This window comes from Verticillium dahliae, genomic scaffold, assembly GCF_000150675.1.
Source record: "Verticillium dahliae VdLs.17 supercont1.5 genomic scaffold, whole genome shotgun sequence".
In the NCBI taxonomy this organism is placed as follows: Eukaryota; Fungi; Ascomycota; class Sordariomycetes; order Glomerellales; family Plectosphaerellaceae; genus Verticillium; species Verticillium dahliae.
This window is the reverse complement of record NW_009276938.1, coordinates 538,339-551,687: the sequence shown is the minus strand read 5'-3', so window position 1 is coordinate 551,687 and position 13,349 is coordinate 538,339. Positions and strand designations below refer to the sequence as shown.

Here is a 13,349-nt window from a genome sequence, read left to right as displayed (position 1 = left end):
CCACACCTCATGATATTTCCTTGGTATCTTGTGCCCCTCCCCCCTCGTCGTTACCTCGTTTCACCTGGCGGTGAGGCTTGTTTGAGCTCCAGCTTGCGTTCTGCCTCCTCCGCTCGCTTGTTCGCATCGGCCACCTCTTGCTTCAGTTGCTTGATGTAGTCAATAGCCATCTCGACCGTGCTCGCCTTGCTGTTCGGCGTCGCACCCCCTTTGCCGTCCTTCTTGTCGGCACTCTCGCTCTCGCTTTTGCTGATCTCCAACAGCGCAGACTTGGGCAGCATTGTCGCGATTTCTTGCAGTGCCGTGTTTATGCGATTCCTCCGGCCCTGCTCGGCGATCTTGTGCGACGTCCTCTTGGACGTGAGATTCGTCGAAAGCGACGTTGGGTACGACACGCCCGGCACGACGGTGCCCTCAAGGATGTTCTGGTAATTAGACTTGGATGTCAGGAGAAGGGACGCCGTGTCCTCAGCAGACATGCCGCCGGGCGTGCCCGGCAGAAGCGGCTTGATGGACGGAGATATCCTAGGCAACAGTGCCGGCGAGACTTGGCTAGAGCTGATGCTGGCCCTCTTTTTGCTTCCTCGCGGTGCAAGATTTGGCGTCCTCCTGGGAGCTGGGCCCGTCGAGCCGGGGATGATGCGAGGGCTCTGGTTTGCTGAAGCTGTGCCCGAGGGCTTGTGGAAAATAGGGGACGGCAGGGGTTGGAAAGACGCGGTTTTCGCCGAGCTGGCTTCCAGTGGTGATTGTACCGGAGTTTGGTTTGTATCCAAAGGAGTCAGCCTGCTCTTGGGGAAGTTTGCTGATTCCGGCAGCTTAAAGTCCTCGATGTGCTCAGGTGCGCCCATCGTTTGCGCATTGGACGACACAGCGCCTCCATTTGCACTGGATGACGGTAGCTTCATGAGCGACGCTGGCGTTGCGGGCGAAGGCTTTTCTTGCACGTGCGCTGGTATAGCTGAGGCGGCCTGCTGGGCATGTTGCGGCCCGTTCAAGGGCGATCTTGAGAGCCTATTGTGAGCGGGCGGCGGCGGTGGCGGCATATCGGATAGGTTTTCGGGTGAGACGGAAGCATTTTCGCTCTCCTCGCTACTCATGGGCATTGGTAGAGATGTAGGTGGAAGCATCTGATCGGAACATTCCTCGTTTGATTCTTGCATCTCTGCAAGCACTTGCGAAACCATCTTCGGGGTTGGTGCCGTCTTCTTCTTCATCGGCTTAGAGATTGGAGACTGGCGCACACTGCCCTTACCCTTCGCGCGTGAGGCGTTGTTTTTCCGAGCCTTTTTTGAGAGGTCAACCACGGGTGGCGGGACTGCCGCGATCGGGGTTTCAACATCCATTTCGCCAGGGGAGTTGTGATTTGAGTTGTGTGTCGAAGTGTGGTTCGAAAAGGAATTACGGTGATCATATGGCGAGTTGGACTCACTCTGGGCATGAAGCGCTGGTGAGGTAAGCGGGCTGAAGTATGAGCCCGGCATGGTGAAGGTTGGGTCGATCTGGAACTGAGGATCAAGGGGTGTCACGGCCGGAGACACAAGGGGGGTAAAGGCCATCTCCAGGGGGGTTAGTCACACGACGGCATGATAAGGTCGAGAGCCAACTCACATCTTGCTGCTCCTTCATGCGCTGATACCTGCTGTCGAAGACATTCTGTTGCGCCTGCTCCTGGGCGTAGTAGTGGTTGCCATTCGGCGGCATCTCAAGACTTTGCGGGGTGGGGGGGACAGGATTATGGCCGACGTAGTATGAAGTCTGCTGCTGAACCTGATGAGCTTGGTGCTCGTGCATTTGTCGCTGCTGCTGCTGCATCCTCTGCTGCTGCAAAAACTGGATTTGCGCGTCAATCTCAGCCATGGCGTCAGTGGGAGTCGGCACCGGCTGGATCATCTGTGCGGTAATGGAGGGGTGAGAGGCAGCAGTGCTCATGGCAGCAAACTGGTCCTGGACAGAGCGAACAGAGGGGTCGGGTCTGGCCATAGCCATGGCGCTATCGGTGCCACCCATTTGGGTGTCTAGCTGGTCGCGGCCATTCTGTGGCATCATGGAGGAGTCGGCGCTATTCTGGAAGTCGTGAAAGTCGAACCCAAGCGGCTCACTTAGGTTGCCCATGCCGCCCATGTCAAGGAATTGTTGAAAGTCGTCATCGTGTGACGAAGGCAGCGTCTGGTCCTGGGTAGTCCAGCTTGTCCCGCCCATCATGGCCATCCCAGTTGGCGACATCTCGTCAGCCGAGACGCGGGCGCGTGATCGAGCGATTGCGACGAGTCTGCGAGTGGTGAGTGACCGGACGGGTCTGTGGGTGCCGGTGTTTGCTGTGCACGAGGCAGGCGTATCGTGCCGAGAATCGGTTTCGGTCGGGGAATGGCGATGAATGAGGCCCGAGTTGTCTTCGGCTTGGTTTTGCGATTAATTCCACTTCGGAAGCTGCTTCAGCATGCCTACCGAACGGTTGTGCGATTGAGCGAGAGAGGTGCGCAACAGGTCGCCCGAGAGAGTGTGAGAGGGATGAGGAAAAGTCAGAATCACAGATGGTTCCAGCGGCGACGCCAAATCAGCGGGGTCGCGACTACGACGGACTTGCGGTCGGCAGTGAGTTGTGAGACGGGTGGGTGGGCAGGTGGCTGGTGGGACGGGAGAGTCAGATAGGGCCTTGCTGCAAAGGGCCAAGGCGGCTTAGAGCGCCATGGAGACGGATTCAGGTCAAGATAGTGTTGGCGTTGGCTCGGTGCGCTGAAGGTGAGTCGGTTGAGATGAGTTGTTTGAGAATGAAGAGGAAGGCGGGAGATGAAACGAGACAAGTCGTGACTGGCGCGCCGGTTCGTCGTGATGCAGATGGGCAGGAACCATCAGGGACGGAGCACACTGGGCAGGTGCAACTGACCTTAACAACTATCTGCGTCGCAGTGAGCAGCAGAAGGCGCAGGAGAGCGAGCGACTGGGAAGAGGAGTCGCATCGTAGTGGGGGTAACCGCGGGTGGCTCTCGAGGCATTCACTGACTGTGACTGGCCAGAGGGCTGCCAGATGGTCCCGACGCTGCTTCTCTAGCGGGACACTCGACCCCACCAGCCCACCTCGCTCACCACCACCATATCGAGCTTGATCCGTGCACGGGTGGCTAGCGTTTTCTCTCCAGCCCAGTCTTCAGGGTTATTGCAGGGCCTGGCAAGCCTGGCTCATGGCGGCTCGACACCGGCCGCTCAGGCACATTCGGCCTCAAAGGTTCAGATACTATGTTCTAAGGGGGGTCTCCGCGCTTGTGTCTCCTTTTTTTGCCAGCTTTAACACACAATGCTTCCCAACTTCCCTTCTCGGAATGATGCCGTTCGCGGACGCGGACGCGTCACGAAACGTTGGTTCTCCCCTTGCTTCTCGCCATTTCAAACTGACTTGGCTCACCAATATTGAGTCGATCTCGTCCAGTATGCCTCGGTTTGTCCAGGCAAGGCTCGCTCGTCGTCTGGTCAGCTAAGCGTCAATACGTTTCCGCCGCGAGCGGGTCGTGTGTCCCACAGGCTCCTCAACACTCGATTTATATGCTGGTGAACAGGGGACAGGGAGTCAGGAGGGCCGTCAGTCGGCGGTGCCCTCGACTCAGGTCATCAACTCCCCTCGATTGCTCATGCTACCGTATACCTTGCGGCCGCGGTGGGCCCTGCAGCTGCACCGGGGAAGCACCTCGTCCGCCGACAGCCCCTCTATGCTAACCAACCTCACCTGAGTACCCTTGATTGACCGGAGGTCGAGCAACAGTTAAGCACGAGACAAGCAGCAGACGGTGGGAGAGAATTCCTCTGAATGAGCCGAAATGGCGCGAAGTGTGGAACACGCCATTTCACAACGTTGCAAAGAGAGGTGAGTGAGTTGGTACAGCCAGGTAACGAAGCCCCTAACGGTTCTCGGTCTAGTTCTGCCGTCACTCCTCCCATCCCCCGCTAGCCAGTTACAAGGTCCCTGACTAAGAGGTGTCCTGGAAAGCCTCCTTTACATACTCTTTCTGAAGCCGCCAGCAGGGAACCGCGGTAGGATTCATTAGGTGCCTTCGACCTCGATACAAGACAGATCTGAGGATCAATGTTCAATTGGCAGTTGGTTGGCCCTGCAAAAATGAGGTTCCGCACAGTCGGCCTTCCGAGAATTGTTCCATATCTCTCCCAGAAATTAGGTAAAGGTGTCTTGTGACGGGCGTAACAATCCCCTGCCTTTGCCGTGGGGGGTTACATGCGGGGGGAGGTACGAGGTACGCATATCACCTACAGTACCTTGGTCTGCAACTTCAGCGTTGGATTCCACCAAGAGAGTGTACCAAGTACCAGTTTGTCCAAGAAGCAAGTTTCTGTTTTCTGTCAACTTGTTCGACCAGAGTATCAACATCACGAGACCGTGACATCTTAGCCTAGCGCACAAAGTCTAGCGAGATGGCAGAACTGTTGAAAGAGCATCACCACCGAGTTACCGCAGCGACCTGACCTGTCTAGAACGAGCGCTATCGTCCGGACTAACCTCTCTAGGCTGGCACACGACAATCCCTGGTGTCCTGACCGGTCCCTCCCCTTCCAGTAAACGATGTACAGTTACACTCATCGTTGCAAGGTCTCCGAGATCCACCTCAGCCATGAGATGTAAGGGTATACATTTGTGCCTAATTATCCCTGCATCAAGCTCGCCGAGGCAGAAAGATTGGATGAAGCTCAGTTGTGTCTCTTACAACTACGGAGTCTAGCGGTGGCCGCCGAGGCAGCGATCCGCCAGTCGTTGACTTGACGCGGCTCGGTGAGTCCTGCGCAGCTCCAGTCCTATCAATCTCGCCGCAACCTGCTCTTCGCTCAGCGGACTGTAAGCCAACTAGGTACTCATCCCAATTTGTATCCATTGCGATAAACATTGTAGACTGACAGAACTGAAGTCATCACCAACCAAGGGCCCATCTGGACAACGACTACTGACGCCTTCCATCCGTCTCAACCTGACAAAACCTTCTGAGCCAGGGCCAGTGAGAAAACTTTTCTCCCTTCCCCTGAAGGCTGTCAATAGCACCACCCGCATACGCTCCACAGAGGGGAAACCGCTGGGGGTGTGGCAGCGGCAGCCTTGTGCATATTCTCAGGTGTTCCTTTTCCTCTCGGGCCTGGACCGGGACAGGCCTTCTGGAAGTTCTCATCAGACTTCGCCTGCAGGGGCCAATGTACAAGCGCAACGGGAGTTCGGTTGGATGGAATGACCGAACCATGGCAGCCGCTGGCTTTGCCGTCGGCTCTCGAGCGTGGTTCGATATGGTAGCGACAATGGCCGATCCTTCGTCCGATGTGATTCGGTAGTGGTAGTCAACAACACAGACATTAAACCAAGGTAGGTAGTATTCGATGGCGCAAGGCGAGACACAGTGACATCTCGGGAGTAATGTGTTTCCTCCTTGGGGTCACTACTGCACTGCACCCCACGACATGTTGTGGAGAGGATGACCCGACATGGTGGTTGCGAGCTTACTGGCTCATGCGACAGGCGGGATGAGGCAAGGCGAGATCAGCTGAATCGGTCAGCTGTTGGCTGATTCTAATCAATAGACGAGGAGTGTGTTGAGGTTCTGCCGATACCATGCAGGCTGAAGATCCATGATTCACCAGGTCAAGTTCTCGAAGTGACGCACCGCAGCCTGTGTCTCCCTCCTTCTGTGACGCGCAGGCAGGATCGCCACCTGGAGGTCATCACCGGACCACCCCTCGACTAGTTTGTTCTCACATCACCTACACCACCACGTCGGTCACTCCGTGACAAACCAAACCCCCAGATCAACATCGTGCATCGTGAAAGCTCGGTCAAGTCGAGTAGCCTATCGTTGACATTCCAATCTCAAGGGTTGGAAACCCTTCGCCGACACAGCCATCGCCCGACGGCTTATGCGTCTGCAGGAGCTTCTTCAAGCCTCTCGCGTCATGTTCCACTTGGCTATGATCCTCCTCGGAGCTGTGGTAGGGGAATGGAGCAGCGATGGAATAACCACGCAGCGGCCTCCCCCAATGCACCCGACTTTTCCCTCTCCCCTCTCTTCATAATCAGGAATGATGAACCCTGCACCACAGGGCGTTGCGACAGGGTGTCGATGTGATGGTGTCGTTGTGGGGGTCCCAGTTTGGCTCGCGCCTCTTTTTACCCCTTGGATGCCACTGCACCCAACGGTTAGCCCACGTGCGCGCCTCCTCGCCTCTCAACCGTGGAGTACCCCAGCGTGCCGAATTCCGAATTGTTGTCTGGCAAAATTCAATGGACTGCGAGACAGAGAAGAAAAAAAGAACCATTTAATTTCATCCTTGAGCCTGGTAGTGACGTGACCCATGCCATGCAGCCCCGATGACGGAGCGCACGCCAGAGCGCGCACCGATGGTCATCCGCATCGCCCGCCACCTGCCTTCTGGCGGGCGAACTGACGTTGAATGGGAGGGGGGGGGAATGAAATCTGGGGAAGACGGGCTTGAGGCTCAGTCCTGTGCTGACCTAATCCGACGCGGCCACGCACCGAGCACCCACCCACAACCCCTTGTCTCGCGCCTTTGTGGCTTTTGGGCCCTCACCTCCGTCCGCACGCGTCCGCGGAAATCGGAAGCAAGGTCGGGTAACGATGCCGCGGACGGACTTCGCTTCGTCACACGCTGGACTCCCATTTCGCGCCCCCTCTCGTTCCAAGCCGCCCAAAGTTGCTGGGATGAGGATAAGAGTATGCTCTCAGTACCGTCAGGTAGAGTGGGTTTTCGGCCGAAATCGACATGTGATCCATCCCAATGATGATGTGCGAGACTGGGTCTGCAAAAACGGGCGTGGACCGCGTCCTGGAGGCAAGGTCCCTCTGAAAGGCCGTGTGTAACCGGGCGGGCTTGGGGACAGCTTCGACAAAGCTGTATGCTGAGACGTGTCGACGACCACGCTCTTGAAAGACAGCCATCAAAGTTGGGTTGGTCTGCTCTCGGACACGAGAACCCGCGACATCATGCCCAACTGGCCACGAAGATAACCCCGCCGCGCGGTGTGATATGGATGAGAAATGTGACTTGTACCCAAGGTTTCACGCCATACATTCTCGTCGCAAGTAGAATGCACACATCAAAACGAACTCATTTAACTTGGAAAGCCGTGAATTAAGCACAGATAGCTACTTCACACATACCCACCAACTGCTGCGCTCCCCCTTCCCCTTATTCAATCACTTTCCGCCTTCCGCCTTCCGCACCTCCACCTTCACTGCCGACCAGGTTACACGCACTGACATCAGAGCGCAACCTTCATCCGCTTCATCCTCCCCCGGGGATCTCTCAGAGAGTAATTACATTTAAACAAGCAAAGCAGGGAATGCAAAATCGCACATTTGGTAATAGGCGGGCTGATAGCAGGAGTTTGGTATCATGGCAAGGACCGACGGGAAACGAATGACCAGCCCTGGCGGTCTCTGGGGTTCTAAGCTGACGAAGACAGAAGAAAAGAGTGACGGAATTTGTACAGAAACGCGGCGGTTTGGATTCACCGCGAAAAAAAAAAAGATGAAGAGAGACAGCGAGATTGGAAGATGTGGAGAGATATGTTCAAGAGATGAGTGAAGGAAAGTCGAGCTGCTGATTATGCTGGCTGGACAATGCGTTGTTGTGGGACAGAAAGACGCTGGCTTGCTGCGCTTCGTGTGGTTCGAATAGCGAAAGTGGTAGTCGAGTGACTGATGGAACGCCGAGAGAGGCGAAAAGCGAGAGTGATGTGGGGGGCGGAACTTTTATGGTGGTCCTCCTCCTCTATGCCGTCTATGGTTCGATGTGTGCGTGCGGCGAGGGCGACAAGACCCCGCCGCCCTCGCTGCCCCCGTTGCTAAAAAGATGCTCCGGAACGATGTAAACAAATACCTGGGTATAAGATGGCAGAGGCGGTAGAGAAATAGACAAGAGATGATCATCATGCGAGTGATTCGTCAATGCGCCGTAAGCCGCTCGTGGGTTTTGGTGACCCTGAGAAGCCTGGTGCAACGAGTTGCAGAAAAAAACCCTCCTTTTTCGTACATTTCGTTGAGATAGGTAATTTATACTCGAGACTCGTTGGCGTCGTAGCCACCGTTGCTCTTGTGGTATTCGCCAAGATTGAGCCAGCTCATGTCTGTTGAGGTCGTGGCCATGGCGAGTTGCGGCTGCTTGCTAAGGCCATCAGGAACAGGAGGGGGAGGGGGCGGCTGCCGCGAGCTTGGCGCCAGAGACGTGGGGTGATAGAAGCTTTCGCTGTAGGCACTGCTGGGTGCCCGCTCGGTACCCCAAGGCTTCTTGTCTGAGAGAGGGTCCCATGTCTCACGCACGCTTTCCGGGACGCCGCTAGAGTATCCTGAAGACGCGGCTGACACAGGTCGCTCAATCTTGCCAGACATTTCAGGGTCTAAACGGAACTTGTTGGGATAGTTTGAAACGGTGGGGCTGCCTGACATTACCCGGTTCATCTGCGGTCTGCCTTCGAAGTTCAGCGGTGGTACGGTGGCGGAGTCCTGCGTGATGCGGTTCCTGTTCGAGTAGTGCGAGCTTTGGTCCGAATCCGTCGTCATACGCTTTTGACCACCGAACCCGAGGACATTCAACGCACTGCCGCCAGACCAGTACCTGTTCCAACCAGAGCTTCGTCGTAAAGCGTCAGGGTCAGAGGCGACACCAGGTGGAGGGCCAGGCCTTGGCTGTCCACCCGTGTTGGCTGCAAAGGAAACGCCTTTCTCGTCTCCTGTCAATGAGCGGCCTTCGTTCTGGAGAGTTAGGTGGTCGTCCATTTGAGGCATGGGCTTGCTGATGGATGACTTGAACCCCTTTCCAAACATACTACTAGCGGTGCTCTGCTTCTTGTCGTGGCCATTCTTGTGCCCATTAATCTGACCCATGAGAATAGCCATGGACGAAAAGGAGCTCTGCGAGTTGGAAGGTTCATGGCCGCGGAAGTGGCTGCGAGAGGGTGGGCTTGCGGGAGAGCGGAGCTCGTCGTCGCCGCCGACGGCGATCTCCTTGGCGAACTCGGAAGGCTGGCCCTTCTCCCGCACGCGAGCGCTGCTGGCGGCGCGAGCCAGGTTACCGGACTCGAGGTTCTGTCGCTGGATCCTCTTTCGGCGAAGACAGAACAGAGCAAGGCCTAGGAGAATCATTGCAGCTGTAATGGTGCCGAGCACTATGCCAAGAATAGCGTTGGCATTGAGACCACTACCTCCGGCAGCAGCGGCGACAGCCACTCCACCAGACTCGGTGGCAGTAGCGGAAGCAGATACGGAAACCAAGGACGCCTCAGAGACTCCGGTTGAAGATGCAAGGATGGACTCCGAAATCGACGTAGAGGTAGTGAGTGTCGATGCCTCGGTAGAAGAAGCACCTGATGAGGATGAAGCACTTGTAGAGGCACTCGTAGATTCGGCTGAGCGGGAGGTGCTGGACTTGTCATCGGACAGAACTTGTTGATCTGAAGCAAAGGCGCGAGATGTGTCCTCCCAAGTGTTCTCGCGAACATTGAACATGCTCAAAGATATGTCAGGATTTCCTCCCGCAAGAACGACTATGCCGTCCGAGTTCTGTGCGATGGCAAAGTTGACGCGAGTGATGAGGGGTGCGAGGGTATCGTTGTAAGAAGGCCAGTCTGCCACAGTGAGGTCTCGTCGAGTCACATCGGCGTCGTGTTCAAGAGCAATCCTGCTGCCCTCGTCGCGACCAGAAATGGCGGACGAAATGGTAACAGGGGCGCCGCCGGCACCTTGCAGGACCATGCGGTTGACCTTGTTGGGAATCTCGCTCAGGTCGAAAGTCATTAGATTCTTCGAACCGTCATCTCCGTTGACCATGATAGCCTTAACCACAGAAATATCCTTGGGGATAGGTTCGGCCAGAGTAACACCAGCATCGATCCAAGACGTCTCTGAGCTGAACAGCATAACCCGTGTGTTTGCGGCAGCGCCGCCAACCATGACAACCTGCCTGTCAGACCAAGGTAGCAGGATGGGGTTTTGGGCGGGCGTCGCCCCGGATGGGTAGGCCTGCACGTCATATGGCGCTGAAGCCCTGATGGTGAAGGTTTGGTCCGAATTACGCTGAGCGCCATCGACGGTGCCGGCATACGTGATGATCTGATCGGTGGCAGGGAGGTAGGCGGCACCATGCCACTTGCGATTTCTGGCGACAGGTTCCTGGGCGTTGATGACCTCCCACGTGCCTGTTGAGTAAGTGTACTTTTGAAGGCCAGTGTAGCCTGCTTCTGATGACTGGCCTCCTACAACCCATAATGCTGTTGGGGTGCCCACGCACTGGGCGCCGTCAACAGGAGTGCCAGACTTGAGCTTCTCCCATTTCGCTCCTTGCCTCAAAGGTAAAGCCTGGAAAGCACCAGTCGAAAAGGTGTAAAGTGTGTTGCCCCAGATGGTGGAGCATATGTGGTCGAGGGGGACCTCGGGCTCAGGAATCGACATTTTGTCGCTTCGAGTCGAGTCCTGGGTCGGAAGTGCGGACGTCGCTGGGAAAGTGCGAAAGAGTGTTGAGGACGAATACCTCAGTGATATCCTGATGGACCTAGTATTGCATTGCGGGGATGACAGCAAGGACTTGATCAGGTGAAACTCTGGCGGGCCTCAGGGACGAAGCGGTCGTCGGACGTCGAGGCTTGTCGTCCGAAGGTTGAGTAGGAAGTAGCTTCGCATAAATGAGCAACAGTTGACAGACAATGTGTCTGAAGCCAACAGGGCAGACCAGATGACCAGACGCACCAGTAGTGAGTGTCGGGTGGGTTTCTGAAGAGCACCAGCACTGATTCCGAGACCGTCAAGGCTCAGTTGATCGGGAAAAACAAAATAGGTCGAGGGCGAGCGAGACACCACACTACAAGTTGTCGCAAGAGAAGCGGCGTGGTCTCGGGGGATGATCGACGGAACAAGTTTCTCGTTTGAAAAAAGCCCCGAGTAAGGGAGAGGGCTGGTTAGGTCGACTGGGCGCTGAAGGACCTGGTCGTCTCCTGAACTCTGAGGGGATTGGCGTCGCAGGTTTTGGTGGGATGAACGATGCTGTCAGACGACTATATGTCGGAAAGGTAAGGAGTCTGCAGGCTAGCCAGCGTTTGCTTCGTGTTTGATTCCCCAGGCGATGATATCGAGACGAGGACGTGGTTCTCGATCCAGACGAGACGAAGGATATGTGGCGTGGTTTGTCGTCGTGGTTTTGGTGAGAGAATCGAAGGATGGTTGGCGCGAGGACGGAAGATCAAGAGCAAGTGAACAATGAATGACTTGGGTCGACGAGATCAATCAACGTGCCAGACGATGAACAGCAGCGGCAACAATCGCGGTCGCGGTGTGACGATGTACCTCGAGTCGAGAAGAAGAGACGGAAAGACTGGTGGACAGAAAGAGAGAAGGCGGGACGGAGTCGAGCACCTGCGAAGCGAGGCCAGGCGGAGGAGGCAAGGGGCAGGCGAAGCAAGACTCCTCGCAGCACTGGCAAGACCCCCCGTCGAGCAGGCTTGGTGAGACAGCGACAAGAGTTGACAGGCCGTGGGTCGTTTGCCTCCTGCCACTCAGGCACCTGCCTCCTCCTGGAAGACCTCCACAGCCATCTTCCCACCTGCGAGGCCAGGGTTGGCACAAACGAGGAAACACGAACAGAGGCAGGGGCAGGGGACCGGGAGGCTTTGTCGCGGCGCGGACTTGGGCGAATGAGAGTTTGTAGCGGGGACTGACAGTGGGCACCTGAGGGTCCAAACTGGTGAAGCGTGCTTCGTGCGGCAAGCCCACCCCGGAGCGAGCCCTGGAAAGCCAAGGCTCTGAAAAAGGGGTGGGAGCACCTGGGGCCAATGAGCGCTGCAATGCATTTCCGTGCCTGGCATTGGCGCAACCCCGTTGGAGCTAGTCAAAACCGGGCAAGGCCCGTGTACAACAATAGCAGCAGCGCCTCGTCGAGAAACGAGAAGGCGTTCCTCTGCTCGCTGTTGTGTCTTTGGTGCAGTTCGTGTCCAAGTCAAGTCCTCTGTCCACGATGGTTGGGTTGGAAGGGGGGCTCGGGGGCGAAGGGACTGACACTGCATCAAGTCGTGCATGCAGCAAGTAGGTACCTAGGTAAGGTAGGGAGGGATGTGGTAACTTCTGGTCACACCGACCTGCCCGTCTTTCAAGTCCTCCGTCTCGTGTGTGTACGATTGCTGTCGAGAGTACCGGCATGTCACCTCACTCAGACTCTAATTCTTTGTTCTTTACCCTCACATTGCGTTGTGCATCACATCGATGTGTCTGTGCTACATGTAGCAGTCTGTCGTCATTGCAATCAAACGAGCCACATCCCAAATCTCCTTCCGACAATGCCCCACCCGCGCGTCTCTTCCACGAAGGTGCTGTGTACATTACCTCAGGAGAGCGAGGGCGCGCGAGTGAGGGAGGAAGGGCAACCGCCTGGGGAGAACGTGAGATGTGGCACATGTGATTGGCTGCCGGATGAGGTCCCGTTCCTCCACTGAGCGGCTTCTCAGTGAAACACACCATCGTCCACCTGCCGCTGTGGCCCCTGAGCTAGTCTGACCAGTCCAGGCACCCTGTCGGTGACCCCTGTCACCGACAAGCTGCTGCTTAATGGGCACTCTATCGGGATGCTTCGACCAAGTGATTTCTTCGACTGGGGTGCACTGTGGAAGCTGAACCACACCATGGAAACCTTCTCTGGTCTGTTTGCTACAGTAAACTGGTGATCTCAATTTGGCCTGCGACGATGTGTCGTGTCGCGACGCAACCATTCGCAACGCGCAAATCATCTCAGCATATCGTCCTTTTCGCAATTGCTGGCACCTGATCAATGAGCATCGTGCCTTTACCGCAGATACCATTTCAATTGCTTGATCGCCTCGAGAATGGCCGAAGCAGGCCCCCCATGTAGAAGCACGCGCCTCCCTACAACTGCTGCTCGTCCCACACCCATTCCACATCGCGCGACAACCATGCCCGTTGGGCCTCAGCCGCTTTGTCCATGTAGCCCTCATCGCTGCCCAGCACCTCCGCGAGTTTTCCAGCAGGGGGGAATCTTGCTCTTCAACTGCACAGCACGTAGGTACCTAGGCTAGCCAGAAGCTCGCGTCTTGCCTCAAATGCACTGATTCCCTTTCCCTTCAGCATGTGCCTGGCCCCTTTTCAGTCCCATCCTTGGGCCAGGAGGCCTTGCAGCTCGTGCATCGTTCGCTGTGTCCGAGGAGCCCTGCAACGCCTATTCTGTTCGGGAGTCCGCTCCGACGACCATGGCCCGGACGGCAGGACGAAAGAAGGAGGGGCGGTCCAATACTCACGGCGGGGCTACCCTCTCCCTCCCTCGGCTCCGAAGCTCCAGCCCTCACCGTCGGC

At 56.5% G+C, this 13,349-nt stretch overlaps 2 protein-coding genes across 2 annotated transcripts; both read right to left on the bottom strand.

Moving 5' to 3' along the window:
• Nucleotides 1-50: 50 nt before the first annotated feature.
• Nucleotides 51-2,223, bottom strand: VDAG_03154 (phosphorus acquisition-controlling protein; the record flags this gene model as incomplete). The annotated part of the gene is made up of 2 exons (XM_009657019.1): nucleotides 51-1,556; nucleotides 1,609-2,223. The coding sequence occupies 2 exons, from the start codon at nucleotides 2,221-2,223 to the stop codon at nucleotides 51-53; spliced, it is 2,121 nt and encodes a 706-aa protein (XP_009655314.1).
• A 5,831-nt stretch (nucleotides 2,224-8,054) lies between these two features.
• On the bottom strand, nucleotides 8,055-10,448 carry VDAG_03153 (uncharacterized protein; the record flags this gene model as incomplete). The annotated part of the gene is made up of 1 exon (XM_009657018.1): nucleotides 8,055-10,448. One exon carries the CDS (start codon nucleotides 10,446-10,448, stop codon nucleotides 8,055-8,057), a length of 2,394 nt encoding a protein of 797 aa, XP_009655313.1.
• Between the last annotated feature and the right edge of the window lie 2,901 nt (nucleotides 10,449-13,349).